Source organism: Anolis carolinensis, chromosome 4, assembly GCF_035594765.1.
Source record: "Anolis carolinensis isolate JA03-04 chromosome 4, rAnoCar3.1.pri, whole genome shotgun sequence".
Lineage (NCBI taxonomy): Eukaryota > Metazoa > Chordata > Lepidosauria > Squamata > Dactyloidae > Anolis > Anolis carolinensis.
This window is the reverse complement of record NC_085844.1, coordinates 231,212,166-231,229,991: the sequence shown is the minus strand read 5'-3', so window position 1 is coordinate 231,229,991 and position 17,826 is coordinate 231,212,166. Positions and strand designations below refer to the sequence as shown.

Genomic DNA, 17,826 nt, shown 5'->3' with positions numbered 1-17,826 from the left:
AAGACCTTCATTAAATGTCTGTTTAAAGGATATCCGCTATCACCCTCTTGTCTGAAGGGAGGGAGGGGGAGAGAAGAACAACAAAAATCAAAGCCATCCCAACTGAACACAGATACAGGTGTTAACAGTTTATTGCAGCCTGGTAGTGATTAACTGGCCAATTAATTGCCAGTGGTCTTGTTAGAACTTCGGCCCAGAGAAAAGATAAATGTATCACGTGCAGATTTGGGACATGAGTAATATTTTTGTTACAGTAACCATTCCATTTTTGGCATCCAAGATCATCCAACTGTATTTCAGCTATTAAAAGAAGCATTTCTATTTGAGTTGTAATGCCTTTGTCTCTCTTAAAAGTACAGGAGCAGCTTGCCCTTCCATCTGTTTGTTGCTCCTCTTTTATTCTCTCTATAGAACGTGAAAATAATAAGCAAAGTCTGTTTATTAACAGGAGGAAGATTTTTCCTGTGCCTGCCATTGAAAACATTGGAAATTGAATGCAATCTGTGAAACACTATTTTAGGATGGAGTACCTTAGGAAAGAGTAGAGAATACCAACACAAATAGCCAAGTAGTAACCTAAGCAGGAGGTGTGTGTAATGGCTTTATAAATCAAACATCTATACCTTGGTCTATTCCCATTTAGCAAGGAGATAGAAAGGAGATTGTGGAATTGCAGAACTTATTGTACTGCATCAGAAAGTGGGTGGAGAAATCCTATTTTGTATAAAAATAAACTCTCCAAGTCCAAAACTATGGTGGTGTATTGCTATCTTCTCTATTTTATGTGCTAACTTTTTTATTTGTAGAGAGAGGTGTGTGTGTATTTGTTTATCATGGAAACAAATCTCTCAAGCATTGCACTGCAATTAGATGTGGTGCAACCAACTCTATGGCCTTGGGGTTTTTCCATGTTATTCTGTCACATTTACAGCTCATTAGTGATCCAGTAGTAACTGATTGTTTCCATGTTAGTGAACAGTGGATCCATTCTGAGTTTGGTTTAAACTTCTAAAAAATCTGAGAAAACTAATTAGGAAGATAGGTCTTGGCACCTTTGGCAGTTTCATTAAAGTTCACACTATAGCTCTGAACAGATTAAGAACCCCACTGATATGGAAGCCAACATTTCAGTGGTGACAGAAAATAAAACTTACCACACTTTTGGTGCCTAAAAAATCCAAGGAATTGTGAGAATGACTAGATTCTCTTCTTTCCTGTCAAAACAATAGACAATCTACTTCCTGCCAAAACTGTTGTCTCCATTCAGCCTACAGAAGGTCAATTTCTTTGTCTTTGAAAGTGGACTACTCTTATAGAAGCCGCATCTTCCATTCAAGCACTGAAAACCCTCTGTGATCAAACTAATCTGAAGTGACAAACTAAGGATCTGCTCCAATTACAGTTTTCATTTCAGCTTTACTCCCCCACCGACCCTCCAGCTTCTAATGGGTATGAGGATAGGATGTGAAGTATTTGTTCTTTGATCGGATTTATATGTCCACTCCCAGCTAGTAATTTACCTCTTCATTGTTTGTCTTCAAGGATGTATGTCCCTTTTATTAAAAAAGAGATTGAGAAATAGAACTAACTGAATCCGATTTATTCTGTTTGAATAAAGCAACACTGTAGACTTACAACACAGAATCATATTCATTTGTTTTTTTTTCCTGTGGCAGAGTCCTATATTCTCTGAAATAAGAATTTTCCAGGAGCCACAAGTGTTCCTGCATCAAGAACACAGAAAGTTCCATCATTAGTTTGTTGTTTATTGTCATCAACTTCAGCCAATGGTGGCTCTATGAATAAGAGACCTCCAAGAGATTCTTAGTCATCACCTCCTCTGCTCAGGTCTTGGCAAACTCACCATCATGGCCCCTCTAATTGATTCAATCCACCTCTAATGCAGTCTTCCTCTTTTCCTATGGTTTTCCCCTTTGCCAAGCCTTATGTTTCGTAGGAGTCACCTCTTTTCATATCTGCCAAAAGTACAATAGCCCCAGTTTTGTCATCTTGACTTTTGTCCATCCAGGCTTGATTTGCTCCAGGATTTTTGTTTTGCCGTGTCAGGAGAGACTTGAGAAAGTGCAAGTCACTTCTGATGTAGAAAACTGGCCAGTCTGCAAGAACGTTCCCTAGGGGATGCCTGGATTTTTTTGTTTTTGTTTTTTGATATTTTACTATCTTTGTGGGAGGCTTCTCTCATGTCCCCGCAAGGGGAGCTAGAGCTGACACAGGGAGCTCACCCACTCTCCCCAGATTCGAACCGCCAACCTGTCCATCATCAGTCCTGCCAGAACAAGGGTTAAACCCATTGCACCACTGGGGGCTCCTGCTCTAGGATGCATTCATTTGATATTTCAGCAGTCCATTGTATCCAGAGAACTTTCCTTCAGCACCACATTTCAAATGAGTTGATTTTCTTCCTCTCAGTTTTCTTCATTGTTCAGCTTTCACAGCCACACAGAAATTAGAAAATGGATGGCATGGACAATCTTGATTTCAGTATTCAGTAATAAAGCTTTACACTTGAGGCTCTGATCTAATTCTTTCTTAGCTGCATTTCCAAATCCAGGCCTTCTGATTCTTGACTATAGATAGGAGATCTATGTTGAAATCCCATTATCTTGGAATAGTGGGTTTCTTTCAATCTTACAATTGTTAGAGAATAGGAGAAAGAAGACTATATATGTTGCTTCGACCTTGAGCTCATAAGAAGAAAAGAAAGAAATTTAACAAATATTTGAATGATAGTGTCTTGGATGATTGTCTCATCACGGGGTTTTCATGGCAAAAGACATTCAAAGGTAGTTTATTAATGCTTCCTTCTGTGCAGTACTAACAAAAGTCAGCTATGATTTCACTACCACTGCCTTTGAGCGATCCTCCTCCATGTCACCCCCACTATTGCTGCTGCCAAATAATTGTTTGGCACATTTTGTCGGGTTCCTCAGAAAAAGTATGCTTTATATGGGAAACTAGCCTCTAGCAGTGCTACCAGCAGCCTAGCCACTTGCCTCACAGAAGCACTCAGAAGGCAGTAGGAAAAAGGAATACCATATTCCAAATGGATAGACTCACCCAAAGAAGCCAAGCCACAGAGTCTGCAAGACTTGAGCAGGGCTTTTGATAAGCTGTCTTGGAAATCTCTCATTCATAGGGTCACCATAAGTCAATGGCAATTTGACAGCTGTTAACAAATTTGGGCTGATTTGCAAATCTTCCTGGCATATAACACTTTGATTTTGCCTGTTATTGTTTTTAGGAGGAGCACAATGTGTATCTATCTGCTTTTGGAAGAATGTAACTGATCTTGATTTAAGTAGCTTAATTATATAAGATTCATAAGCCAGCATGATGTGGTAGCTTGAACACTGGACTGAATCTAGAGACGAGAGTCTGAATCCCTACTCAGCCAGGGAAACCCATTAGAGAATGCAAAAACAATCTTCCTATCAACAAATTTTGCCAAGAGATTCAGTGATCGCCATAAATTGGAAACAATCTGAAGGCACAACAGCATTCATCTTCATAGAGTTCTTTTTATTGTGCCACTGTTTTATATTTCTGTATAACTAAGAAGACATCTTCAATTCCACTTTGAGTGTTTGTATGTGTTAAATACAATCACTTTTCAAGGGCTTTGGAGTGTTCTGACTCTAAAAACTATTTGACAGTGGGGCAATTTTTCTTCTCCCCACCTTCAACTCCTATCCCCATATTCCTAATAATAAGTTTCACTTCTAAACTTCCTGGTCACACTGAGAAAAATATTATCCTGGCCTCTAACTCTCCTTCCTTTTTCATGTTGTCTGTGAGAGCCAGATTTATCTCATGGCGATAAAGCTGTAAAAACTGGCAACTTACAGAACCAAGAGCAGGGTTGCATTAATCATTACACAAAGTATGCTGTAGCGCATGGCATCAGTCAAATGAACTCAATCACAGCTACCAGTTTACTTTACTCACAGAGATTAGTCCAAGGAAAGGGAAGATAGCACTTAAGCCATTTTATATTCAATGCTTTGAGGGAAAACATTGGACACTGATAGGAACAAATGGGCAAAGGTTGTCGGGATCCAATGGGCAAACAGTAGCATTAACTAATGGGAGTGGTGAAAGGATGCAGAAATCATTCAAATACTTTATATGATAGGATGACAGTCCTCCACATTTATGGAATGAGTCCAGAGGAGGACGACTAAAATGATCAAAGGTTTGGAGAACATGTTTAGCCTGCAGAAGAGGCTAATTTGTCGAGTGACTTGAAGATCACACATACCAAACTGCAGCAGAGCTTAGAGAAGTGCCTTCTTTGGGCCACAATTTTTAGAATCTTCAAGTCATCATGGCCCCTCAGTCAAAAAAAAAGGAACATTTACAAGCTCTGCATCTGGAACAATAAAGCTATATTGTATTATGAGGCCTTTGAAAGGAGATGGTGTCTCAGGAGTGTTACTGTGGGATGAAGAGCAAACTGAGGGTACAGCTCCCACCCATCCCCCCCCAAAAAAACCCCTCTGCTCTCTAAGTGAATTTTTTCATAGCTCCCAAATTTCTTAACATTGCAGTAACTTAAAACTTCAATTCATTTGAAGAAGTAGAAATATTATATCAATGAATGTTCATGTTATTTTTCTAGGCTGCTACATTACTTCTCCCTTTTAAAAATTTCAGTTGAACGTTTCAAAATTAAATTCAGACATCCAAAGAAAAGGGGGAAGAAAAGGTGCCAAGAAAATGTAAACACTGCAAACTTATGAGTTCTGAGTTCCAATGCTTCACTCTCTACCAAGCTAGAAATTTGAGGAATGAATTCTAAGGGCAGTCATTGGGGAGTAGAATGTGCATGTGTGTGTGTGTGTGTCAACTAATCTTCCAGCCGAAAACCTTCCAATAAGGATCACCGGAGGGGCCATTTGAGGGGGATGGATTCTTTTTTGCTTTCCCAGGGGAGTCCTGAGCCTCTGAAACAAGTGGGGTGTTAAAGGAAGAGCAGAGGGAAGAGCTTCTTTATCATGTCAGAAGCAACTTGAGAATATACTGCAAGTCGCGTCTGGTGTGAGAGAATTGGCAGTCTGCAGAGACGTTGCCCAGGCGATGCCCAGATATGTTACCATTGCAAACTTAATCTTTAGGTCTGCAGTCCAGCCAGCACAAAAGTTTAACCCATTGCACCACCACGGCTCCATAGGGAAGAGTCTCCTCTGAAAATACCTCCGCTGTCCAGCCTCTATGTCAGTGGTTCTCAATCTGTAGGTCCCAAGGTGTTTTGGCCTTCAACTCCCAGAAATCCTAACAGTTGGTAAACTGGCTGGGATTTCTGGGAGTTGTAGGCCAAAACACCTGGGGACCCACAGGTTGAGAACCACTGCTCTATGCAGACATCCTCAGAAATGGAGACACTTCCAGGCAGTGTGTTTTCATTCAACAGCTTTTACTGTTGGGATGTTCTTCCTAATATTCAAATAGAATATCTTTTTCTGTGGGTTTACTCAGTCGCTCTCTGTCTCAGTCCCTGGAGCAGCAGAACAAGTTTGCTCCACCTTCAATGTGACATCTTTTCAAATACTTCAACATTGCCATCATGTCCTCTCTTAGCCTTTTCTCCAGACTAAACATACCCAGTTCCCTTAACCTTGTAGGGCAGGGTCTTCAGATCTTTTTATCACCCAAGAAGGATATCAGCTAGAAGTGCCCTTGTTTGTACACGTTCCAGTTTGATCAATATTCTTCTTGAATTATTTTGCCCAGAACTGGACACAGTATTCCAGATGAGGCTTGACCAAAGCAGAACAGAGTGGGCTCTGACTTCTCCAGACACCCATCCTCATCATAAGACATCCCTCATGGCTGAGTATGATCATCTTCCAGGGGCAGAGTCTTTATGGTGGGTTGGTAAGTAATGATAGAGACCTATTCTGGATCTGCATAGCTTTTTGCAGTGAGGACATATATTTCCTGGTAGAACAGTTGTTCCCAACCTGTGGTCTCTGGACCACCAGTGGCCCCCAAGAGCTAAAATATGATCCACGGCCTCACCGTTACTACACTCTTACAACAAGAGCAACTGGTCTTGTGAAACCCTCTTATAGTGCCGAGGCAACGAGGATTTTGGAAAGATGTCTTCCTGGCCCCGTCTTCTACATTCTGGTCCAGAATGGCAGTTAGACCTGGGGGGGGGGGGGGGGGAGGAATTGCTCCCATCTGATGGTAAAGGCCTGTTCCTGGATTATTTGGGGTGCTGATTCAGAAAACTGCAATGGATAAACCACATCAGCTCTAGATGATTAAATATGGTTTTCTGTGGGCAAGCAGATGGAGACTACTGGATGGCATATGCTCTATATCAGAACGTATCTGAACTAGAACTAGAGCTGATGTGGTCTATCCAATGCAATTTTTTGAATCAGCACCCCAAATAACCAATCTAAATCTAAAGTTGAACAAAAGTGGATTAGGTAAAGGTAAAGGTTTTATCCTGACATTAAGTCCAGTCTTGACCGACTCTGGGGGTTGGTGCTCATCTCCATTTCTAAGCCGAAGAGCCGGCGTTGCCCGTAGACACCTCCAAGGTCACATGGCCGGCATGACTGCATGGAGCGCTGTTACCTTCCCGCCAGAGCGGTACCTATTAATCTACTCACATTTGCATGTTTTTGAACTGCTACTTTGGCAGGAGCTGAGGCTAATAGCGGGCGCTCATTCCGCTCCGGATTTGAACCTGGGACCTTTCAGTCTGCAAGTTCAGTAGCTCAGCGCTTTAACACACTGCACTACCACCAGGGGCCCCAAAAGTGGATTTTTTTTTTAACCAGGGACCACCCTCCAACATTAGTACTTAAAAGGGTTACTAAAAGCAGATTAGTACCCCTTTTAGTACTAATGTTGGAGAGTGGTCCCTGGTTAAAAAAAAAAAAGTTGGGAACCACTGTGATAGAAAGTGATTCTGACAACGGTTAGCTTGTCAGAATGGCAGGTTTCTCCTCTAAATCCACAGCGTGGTTTGAGCACAGTGAGAACTCTGAGAGCCAGGGCTTCCCAGTTCTAGGTGTTTATTCCGTATTGTTTTAAATCTCTTCACAGGCAGCCTAGAATCGCGTTGGCTTTTGAGGCTGCTGCATCGGCCCCTGGGCTCTTGGTTCAGTTTGTGGTCTGCTGAGGCTCCTGGCTCCCTTCGGCCTGTGCTGCTGTCAAGGCCGGCTAAGTGGGGGCGTCCAATGGCGGGGGGCGAGGGGGGCCGGCCTCGCCGTCGTCGTGAGCGTCCTCCACGTTACCTGCGCGTCTCCGCCGCTGCCGCCGCCCAGCCCGGTCCTCCTCGGCGGCGGCGCTGCTGCTGCTGCTGCTTCTGTCATCGGAGGCTGGGCCGAGGAGCCAACGAGGCGGAGGCGGCAGGCGCAGCGAGCAGCGAGGCTGGGAGGCTGGGAAGCCGACCCCCCCCCCTTTCCTCCTCTTCCTCCTCCTCCTCCCGCCTGCCTTCCTCTCGCCTGGCCGAGCGGCTGCCGCGGCCATGACCGACAACATCCCCCTGCAGCCGGTCAGGCAGAAGAAGCGGGCGGACAACAAGCACCGCGGCGGGTAAGGCCTTCCCCGTCCCTCCTTTCCTTCCTTGCTTCCCTGACCAGACTCCCCTCGGTCCCAGCCTTGGCGGAGGCGCCTAGGTTCTCAATGAGACGAAGGCGAAGAGAGGAGGCGGCCCGGAGACACTCAATCCCACCGCCATCCTTGGGTTCTCCGCCTGGATTTCTTGGGCGGAGGAAAAAGGGTGGCTGGTGGGGGGGGGGGGGGGGGGGGAGAGGGAGAGGGAGAGAGAGAGAGAGAGAGAGAGAGGCATTCCCAGCCTTCCCAGTGAGGAAGATGCGAAGGGATTCTCCACCTCAACACCCCCAGTCCCAGCCTCCCCCCCCCCCCCCCCCCAGGCTCCTTCTTCCCTCAGGGGTCCCTTTCCCTTCAGCGGGTTCTGAAATCTCCCCCTTTCCCGCTTCCTTCTCCCAGCCAGACCAGAGAGAGAGAGAGAGAGAGAGAGGAGGGGGAGCAGGTCATCTTGGCCGGGATGTCACGCCGCGCGGCCTGGCCTTGGAGGGAGGGAGGGGCGCGGGGGGGGGGAGGGGGAGGAGAGACCATCCAGGCGGAGCGAGCGACCCTCGGGTGTGGGCAGCCCACCCTCACCCTCACCCCCACCCCCCAGAGGGTGCCTCCTCTGCGGTGCTTTTAGGACGGAGAGAGAGGCGCCTCCCCCAACTCCCGGGTCTTGAGGAAAGACTGAGGCGGCTGAGAGAACGAGAGCTGACAGGTTGCTCCTGACGCCATTGTCTGTGGCACGCCCAGGCTGCGCGGCTGGGAGCCAGGAATAGGAAAGGAAGGAAGGAAAGAAGGCTCAAAACGGTGGCTACCTACCTCATCTCTCACACTGCCCAGGAAGGGAATGGAGGAAGGAAAACCTAAAAGCACCCCATGCCTCACTTGGCTTGTGGCTGCTTCTGTATTACACCCAGAGGGAAGCAATAACTCCCAGTTGCCACGGAGGCCGCGTTAATTGCTTTTGGTGAACCTGGGTGAGGATTCCGAATGACCCCCTCCCCCTAAACTGCAGACCCCAGGATTCCATAGGAATGACGCCATGACCCATAGCATTAGAATCCGGTGGTGTGAAAAGGCCCCAGCTCTGTCCACAGAGGAGCCACTGGGGAGATTTCCCAGCTATTGTCTTGAGTTTTCTCATGGCATCTCTTAGGAGCAGGTGGTTGATACTTCCTGCTCTTGTGTTGTTGTCTGTTTGTGCATTGGGTCAGCTCTCTTAGACCAAGGATCCTCTAAACTTAGGTTGGGTTGCTGTGAGTTTTCCGGGCTGTATGGCCATGTTCCAGTGGTGGTGGCACAGTGTGTTAAAGCGCTGAGCTGCTGAACTTGCAGACCGAAAGGTCCCAGGTTCAAATCCCGGGAGTGGAATGAGCGCCCACTATTAGCCCCAGCTTCTGCCAACCTAGCAGTTTGAAAACATGCAAATGTAAGTAGATCAATAGGTACCGCTCCGGCGGGAAGATAACGGCATTCCATGCAGTCATGCCGGCCACATGACCTTGGAGGTGTCTACGGACAACACCGGCTCTTCGGCTTAGAAATTGAGATGAGCACCAACCCCCAGAGCCGATCACGACTGGACTTAACATCAGGGGAAAACCTTTACCTTTACTATGGCCATGTTCCAGAAGCATTCTTTCCTGACATTTCGCCCATATCTATGGCAGGCATCCTCAGAGATTGTGAGGTTTGTTGGAAACTAGGCAAATGAGATTTATATAGCATGGCTGATTCCTGCCTAGGGGAAGCCTTTGCTGGGTGGTGTTAACTGGCCCTGATTGTTTCCTGTCTAGAATTCCCCTGTTTTCAGGGTGCTGTTCTTTATTTACTGTCCTGATCTTAGAGTCTTTAAATACTGGTAGTCAGATTTTGTTCATTTTCATGGTTTCCTCCTTTCTGTTGAAACTATCCACATGCTTGTGGATTTCAGTGGCTTCTCTGTGTGGTCTGACATAGTGGTTGTTAGAGTGGTCCAGCATTTCTGTGTTCTCAAATAATATGCTGTTTTCCCCAGGCAGGAATCAGCCATGCTTTAAAGCTTCAAGGCTTTTTTAATGCTAATCAAAGTGATTAATTGTAACATTCACACTTGCCTCCAACAGACAAGAGTTCCTTCTCCTGCCCTGGACCTTCCACAGATATATAAATCCCACTTGCTTTGTTTTCAACAAACCTCACAACCACTGAAGATGCCTGCCATAGATTTGGGCAAAACATTAGGAGAAAATGCTTCCGGAACATGGCCATACAGCCCGGAAAGTGCACGGCAACCCAGTGGTTCTGACCATGAAATTTTTGACAACGCACCGGTGTTCATGTTCATGAAAAAAACATGAACGCATTCCTATGCACACTGCAATATTTTATTTGTAGTGCAAAAAACATGAAAGAATAATACAGTATTTACAGTGAAGAACAATTTCAACTTACCTGTATTTCAATGAGAAGCATAGGCCTGCTTTGGTGGATGAGATACTCAAGTGAATTGAGATTGTTGTTGTGTGCCTTGAAATTGTTTAGAGCCACCCTAAGTCTAAAGTTTAGGCCGGGGCAGAGTAAATAACCTTGGAGGGCCACATCTGGCCCACGGGCCTTGGTTTGGGTATCTCTAGCTTAAATTATTGCTATGAATTAGGAGAGAGGTGCCTTGTTTTCTAAATAGTATCAATAAAGGTATGTTTTTACCATGGAAAAAAACCTTGTCCCTGAAGAAGGTGGATGGGTTATTTTTTCAGAAATAGTACTTTGGAGGGGTTAAGTTCTAAAAAGGTAATTGCAGGTGCTAGGAACAGAAAAAGCTGCTTTATACTGAGTCAGGCCAGGCTATTTTCAACTTTGGCAAAAATGGCTTTTTGGCAGGCTACCAGGAGATGCCTAGTCTGTGTAGGAAAAGAGGAAGGCCGCATTATAGGTTGGTTGAATCAGAAATCCAGGAAGCTCACTGCCTTGAGTTTGCAAGACCTGAGTGATGACTGAGACTGTCAGAAGTCTCCCATTGCCATAAATCAGTGGCAACTTGATGGCAAATAATTGTATTGCCTGATGGTCTTCCCTCCAAACAAAAACAAGTCCGATCCTCCATAGTTTCCAAGAGCATATCTTGAAAGTACATCTGCTATCTAGAAGGCCGGACTCTGAGCCCAGAGTATGTCTGTTAGTGCATATTACTAATGAAGTTGGAGATGAACCATCCAGTTTCTATCTTGGTCCTTTTGCCCATCTTCCTTGTTACATAAGACACCTGGCATCTTGATTTCTATAGCCAGTGGATTCCAAATATGGCACATAGGAGTGGACAATTTAAAACTCTTTAGCTGTTTTGGAAATACAATTCACACCGTCTTTTATCATTTGTTGGCCTGACTAGCACTGATGGGAGTTGCAGTATAACAACATCTGGAGGGCCACATATTGCCTCCCCTTGTTGTGGAGGCTGACTATACAATATGCCCCCAGTATCTGTGGAACCGATACATAATTTCATTTATCCAGGGCTTCATTTATGCAGTTATGGCATCAAGCACAAGCTACATCCTCTTCTCAGTACCTCCATTTTTGTCCCATTGGAAGGAATAGGGCTTCCTGTTATCTGTTGTTTCACATGTCTATATCTGAGAATAGTCTGAGAACATATTCCCCATGGATATGAGTGGATAAGTGGATCAAACTATATTTTGCCATTAGAAAATCAAATGTACTGTGGTCTTTCTGTGACCAACTGGGTTGCCTCAAACTGATGTTCACAATGTAAAGCATATGGAAGAAAAAACCAGGAAGGATGTTTAACTCATCTGCACCATTCTTTCTAAGAGTGTCTCTGGTCACCCTCATTTTATACACCTAAATATTTCCATATATTTCATTAATTTGAGGGTCAAAATCTTCTGCTCGTGGAAAGGGGAATATTCCAACCTGTGTGAGCCTCTCTTTCCCACATAAGCTTATACTGCCAGAGCAAGTAAATCAGAAATGGAATCATAAAATCCTCCAGATGTTAGTAGTCTTAAAATCTGAGCAACCCTTGCTTGTCTTAGACATTAGGGATGCAATTCAATGAAACTTGAAGGGCCTCATGATCCCCACTCCTCTTTTAAATCAAAGACTCAGAGAAAATCTTTAAAGGATAGTGTCATATAATACTGCTGAACATATAGTTCATCACTAAACACTTCCCTTGTTTTTGAAGTAAGATTAAAGCTCTTGTTTGCTATGAGAATTTTGCATTGGAAAAAAAAAACACCAGGGCCTGGTACTGCTATTCAGTGAATATGTGTATGAGGTAGACTGAAGAATGTGTCCAGTTTCCTTGTTCCAAGCCTTTGAATAGAACCGACATGCATACGACTTTTATTTTTCTGTGACTATGCCTTCCACAGAGTATATTGGGAGAGTGTAGGTATATATGTGCTGCTTCAGTCTTCAAGTGCATTTGCAGATACAGTGGACACAGTGATAAGATTTTGATTCTCTTCCTCCATGTCTTCTATAGTATTCACTTAAAGTTTGAACAGTCATTAGTTGTTAAAATAGAAAAAGTTGTAATGGCGAATACATTTATTAGACCTAAGACATGTTGACTTGGCAAAAGTGTTTATTCACTGCATATATTTATTTATTGTACAGACACATATGCTTAAATGCATTAGGCAATTGCTACTTTTGAATCCTGCCTTTCCTACAGTGAGTTCAAGGCTCACTACCCTCCCATTTTCACAATCCTATCAGACTAAGAGAAAGTGATTGGCCAATTGATACCTAGTGAGTTTCAGATTCAGAGGAGATTTGGACCTCGATCTCGCAGTTTCATCATACCACACTGAGTCTACACATGGACATGCACATAAGAATACAGGGAAAAGTGGTCAAGTGTTATTCCATAAAGAGGAGAATGGCACACAACAACGAATCATTTAATTAAAGGACATGTTACAAAGTTCTGTAAGTAAACAGACTCATACTAATAATTATGTACCTCATAATTTTGATTGCACTTATTTATAATCATAATTTTGATTGCACTGAAGCACAGCATATAGGCTTGGTTGTAACTGCTTGATTCTGCTGATGTTGAATTGCAACGCTTGACATTCTTCATAATTGACCATTCTCGCTGTGATTAATGGGAGCTGCAGTCCAACTTGAAGGGTCACACATTTCCTACTCTTGATGTAAGCACATGAGGCATGATTTAATCAAAAATTAGTCTGAAGATGCATGCCCTTTATATATATCTTAAAACAAACGAGTCTGGTCTGTGGGAGATTGTATTGGGTCCTCATGCACGCTTCCTCTGTGCTTCCAATAAGAAGAGCAGTAAAACACTATTAAATTCCATTGATTCTGGTGATGGATTTTAGTATGTTTATTGATTCCATTATTCCATCACATCCCTCGTGTTTGATTCTGGCTTTGCTTCAGTCATAACAGGAAACCAATATTTCCCCATCATCTATGAACGATTTGTCTTTTAAAGGCAAACATGCTCACTTTTGGTGGACTTCTTTGCAAGTGTAGTGTAGTATCTCAATGTGTGTTCTGAGAAATAATACTGTTCTGTCACTTAATGCTTATTTATTTGTTCTTCACCTGCTTGCTTATTAGGTGGCATTGTGCAGAACTTGAAAAGAAAGTTACTTTTGGACTATAACTTTCAGAATCCCCAGGCATCTGTGTTGTGGGATTCTGGGAGCTGAAATCCTACACTGTAACTTTTCTGAACTCTGCCCGTACTGTGTTTCTGCATGTAATTCTTTTGAGTCCTGCTGATTCAGTTTTTCCAGTGCTTGTGAAGAGGTGGCTAAAATTGCAACACACCTTAAGTCAAAATTGCAACAAAACAGGCAAGAGGGACGTAAAATGCAAGGCAAACCATAATTGGAGGATGGAAGCACTCTAAGCATGAGCCCAATAGTAATGATAAACAAAGAGGTCAGAGGAAGGGGGAAAAGAAAATCCCATGTACTTAGATGAAAGGGAAACCTGGAGGATGCTTGTAGAAAGATAGGAATACAGTGTCTGAGGGAGAAATGAAAAGGCCAGGGAACAGAGATGGCTGGTGATTTCCACCTCAGTGGGAAGATGAATATGTTTCAGATTTTAGTTCAGATTTGGAAGGACTTCTGTAGAATGGGCGACACCTGAGCTCGATCTAAGAGTCTTCATAGACCACAAGCTGAACATGAGTCAACAGTATGATGTGACAGCTAAAAAAAGCCAACACTTCCCGGCTGCATCAATAGTAGCACAGTGTCTCTATCAGGCCTGCACAACTTAGTAAGGGGCCAAAATTAGATAGAGTAAGCCAGTAGTTCCCAATCTTTGGACCTCCAGGTGTTTTGAACTTCAACTCACAGAAGTCCCAGCCAGCTTATCTACTGTTATGAACTGTGGGAGCTGAAGTCCAAAACACCTGGAGGCCCAAAGGTTGGGAACCACTGAGCTAAGCGAATAGGTTCTTAGCTCCTCACTTTCCAAGTAAGGTATCATTAATTATTCATTGTTGTTGTTGTGTGCCTTCAAGTTGTTTTAGACTTAGGGTGATTCTAAGATGACTCCATCACAGTTCTCTTGTGATAGAGTCACTTTGAATGCGAAAGATCACTTTGCGATTTTCCTGCTTCTTGGACTGGATGGCCCATGAGGTCTCTTCCAACTCTATGATTCTATGATTCTAAGATATATTCAAAGGGGATTTGCCTTTGTCTTCTTCTGAGTCTAAGATAATGTGACTTTGTCACCCAGTGGGTTTAGACACATAGTCCAAGGTTCAAACCACTATACCATGTTTTCTGAATTGTGAATTCCTCCGCTCTCTTTCCTACCTACCTTTCTTTCATCCTTTTCTTCCCCTCTTTCCTTCCCTTCCTTTTTCTCTCCCCCCCCCCTCTTTCTTTCTTTTTTCTTTCTCCTCTCCTACCTCCCTCTTTTCCCTCCCTCCCTCCCTCCCTCCCTTCCTTGGGCAGGCGGGAGCAGCAGCAAGAGAAAGGGGTACATGGGCTATGGGTTAGTGGCTGTGGCAAGCAGCAGTAAGGGAAAGGGTTTGGGGAATTGTGGGAGGTGGCGAGGTTTGTGGGCCCATACCAATGGGGCCCTGGTGGCACAGTGCGTTAAAGCACTGAGCTGCTGAACTTGCGGACCAAAAGGTGCCAGGTTCAAATCCCAGGAGCGGAATGAGCGCCCGCTGTTAGCCCCAGCTCCTGCCAACCTAGCAGTTCGAAAACATGCAAGTGTGAGTAGATCAGCAGGTACCGCTCCGGCGGGAAGGTAACGGCACTCAATGCAGTCATGCCGGCCACATGACCTCGAAGGTGTCTACGGACAACGCTGGCTCTACGGCTTAGAAATGGAGATCAGCACCAACCCCCAGAGTCGGTCACGACTGGACTTAACGTCCGGGGAAAACCTTTACAACCTACCAATGGCTTGTATGGAGAGCATGCAGCCCTCTGGCCATATGCTGTGCAGGCCTGGTCTAGATCAAGGATAGTAATAGTACCACTCTGTTCTGCTTTGGTCAAATCTCTTCTTGAATACCATGTCTAGTTGTGTGCACCAAAATTCAGGAGAGCAATTGACAAGCTGGAACACGTCCAGAGAAGGGTGATCAAAATTATCAAGGTTTTGGAAGCCAAGCCCTATGAGAAATAGCTGAGGGAGCTTGGTATGTTTAGCTTGGAGAAGAGAAGGTTAAGAGAGGACATGATAGCCATGTTTAAATATTTTAAGGAGAACCATTTTGAAGTTGGAGGAAGCTTGTATTACAAGCAGGGCTAATAGCCCTGGCATGTGCTCTTTGCTCTAGGCCAACAATACAATTCCTCATTTAGAAACTGTACTTTCCTTGTAGACTGTGCCCTGTCATGTTTTCAGCATCTGTTTTATGGCTTTTATGGACTCATTTTCAAGCCAGGCTGCCAGCAACCTAATAAAGGACTGTAGGCTTCAAGAACCACAGTCACAGTTTGGGAATCTCTTTTTAAAACATTCTGGAAATGAATAATACAGTAGAGTCTCGCATATCCAACATAAACGGGCTGGCAGAATGTTGGATAAGTGAAAATGTTGGATAATAAGGAGGGATTGAGGAAAAGCCTATTCAGCATCAAATTACGTTATGATTTTACAAATTAAGCACCAAACATCATGTTTTATAACAAATTGACAGAAAATGCAGTTCAATACATGGTAACATTATGTAGTAATTACTATAATTACGAATTGAGCATCAAAACATCTCAATGTATTGAAAACATTGACTACAAAAACACTGACTACTAAAAGGCAGACTGCATTGGATAATCCAGAATGTTGGATAAGCGAAGGTTGGATAAGCGAGACTCTACTGTAAATGCAAAATAACTACTGGTCATGTAGTAGGAAGGCCTAGAGCTTGGTGATAGACAGTAGATTCTTTTCATGCATTGAGTCCTAAAGCCTCATCACACTTGAACATTCATCCACTTTAAATCCGGTTTCTGTCTCCTGCAGAATTCTGGGATTTGTAGTTTGGTGAGGCCCAGGACCTGTCTGGCGAGCTGTTTAAAGCCCCCTTCCTAAAGTGGATTTAAAGTGGATCAAACTCTAGTGTGATGAAGAAAGTAGATTATCTTGGATTAATTGCAAAATTCCTGTGTTTGAGAGTGATAGCTAAGTGGAATAAATATATTTATACTCGCTCGCACTCTCCCTCTCTCTCTATATATATACACACACATATACACACATATATAAATGAGTGATATGGTGGACAAATGGTCTGACTTGGTATAAAGAAGCTGCACATATCAGAGCAGACCTATGAAACTGAATATCTACGAAGGCAGTTGAAGCCAACTACCAGCTGTTGTGGCTATTGCTGAAATGAAATGCTCCCTACCTAAATTGGAGAGGAAATATTGGGGTGGTGAAAACCAGCCAAGAACCTTGCTAGGTAGTTTGTCTTTGTGAAGTCACATTTCTCTTTGCTATAAGTCCTTTCAAATTACCCTATGTTAGTGTATTGGCGAAGTGTAGAGGACTATTGGCATGTAAAGGTCTAGATGGCAGTAGTCATCAACTGGGCAGGGTGTCATGAAGAAAGGTGAGTTGGAGCTTTTTTGCCAATAGAAGATTGCTGTTCTTTACGGTAATCTTCTAGTTCAGCCATAGCTGTGGCCTGCCAGAGGTTAATAACAGTTCACTTTGCTTTTTGCAACCTTGTGTACATAGCAAATGTATCAGAATGATTTGGTAAAGGTCTCTTCATGTTTCTCAACTTAAAAAGCAGTACATGGATGCAAATTGGACCAGAACTACTGTAGTGGGGACAAATGTTTTAACTATCTCCCCATATTATTTGCTTGATTTAAATCCCCGCAATAGCCACATTTTATCTTTTAGGACGAGAAAGGCATGCAAACTTTAAAGAAATATGTTGGACCAGACCAAAGGCCTATCTAAACCAGTACAGTAGAGTCTCACTTATCCAACACTCGCTTATCCAACGTTCTGGATTATCCAACACATTTTTGTAGTCAATGTTTTCAATACATCATGATATTTTGGTGCTAAATTCGTAAATACAGTAATTACTACATAGCATTACTGCATACTGAACTATTTTTTCTGTCAAATTTGTTGTATAACATGATGTTTTGGTGCTTAATCTGTGAAATCATAACCTAATTTGTTATTTAATAGGCTTTTCCTTAATCCCTCCTTATTATCCAACATATTCGCTTATCCAACATTCTGCTGGCCTGTTTATGTTGGATAAGTGAGACTCTACTGTACTGTGTTTTCATAGTCGCCATATAGTTTTATATATGGGAAGCATGCAAGCTGGACTTGTGTGCAATAGCATCCTCCACTTTTATGGTGCTTAGTTCATTCAAACAGGTTCTTGGAGAAATATATATCCATCAGGACGAGAAAGCACAAATAGCTCCATCCTCCAGGAATTTGTTCAATCCTCTTTTAAAGCCATGCACATTCAGCTGTGATTTAGTAGAAACTGTGATACTACACAGGATTTTATCTCTGAACAGTTTATTTATCTGCTGGGTAGTTTCAGGAGTATGTGTGCCCGTGGAGATATAGACAACTGTGGAATAAATGACAGAATATTGACTGGGAACATGAAAGGAGAGGAACTGTACAAAGATCAAATCATATTTCAGTTTGTATTGGAAATGTACAATTTCTCCTCTTTTGGAATGTTATTTTTGGAATTGGGGATATGTCCATAATTGCAAAGTCAGTGAGAGATAG

General features: G+C 43.3%; 1 protein-coding gene across 1 annotated transcript in view; it reads left to right on the top strand.

The window, feature by feature from the left end:
• The first annotated feature begins 7,275 nt into the window (after positions 1-7,275).
• atp9a (ATPase phospholipid transporting 9A (putative)) overlaps positions 7,276-17,826 on the top strand; it is a 92,965-nt gene continuing 82,414 nt past the window's right edge. Inside the window, exon 1 of the mRNA XM_008115598.3 lies at positions 7,276-7,575. Within this exon, the coding sequence (XP_008113805.2) occupies positions 7,508-7,575 (68 nt within the window). The 5' untranslated portion in view covers positions 7,276-7,507. The remainder of the gene's footprint in view (positions 7,576-17,826) is intronic.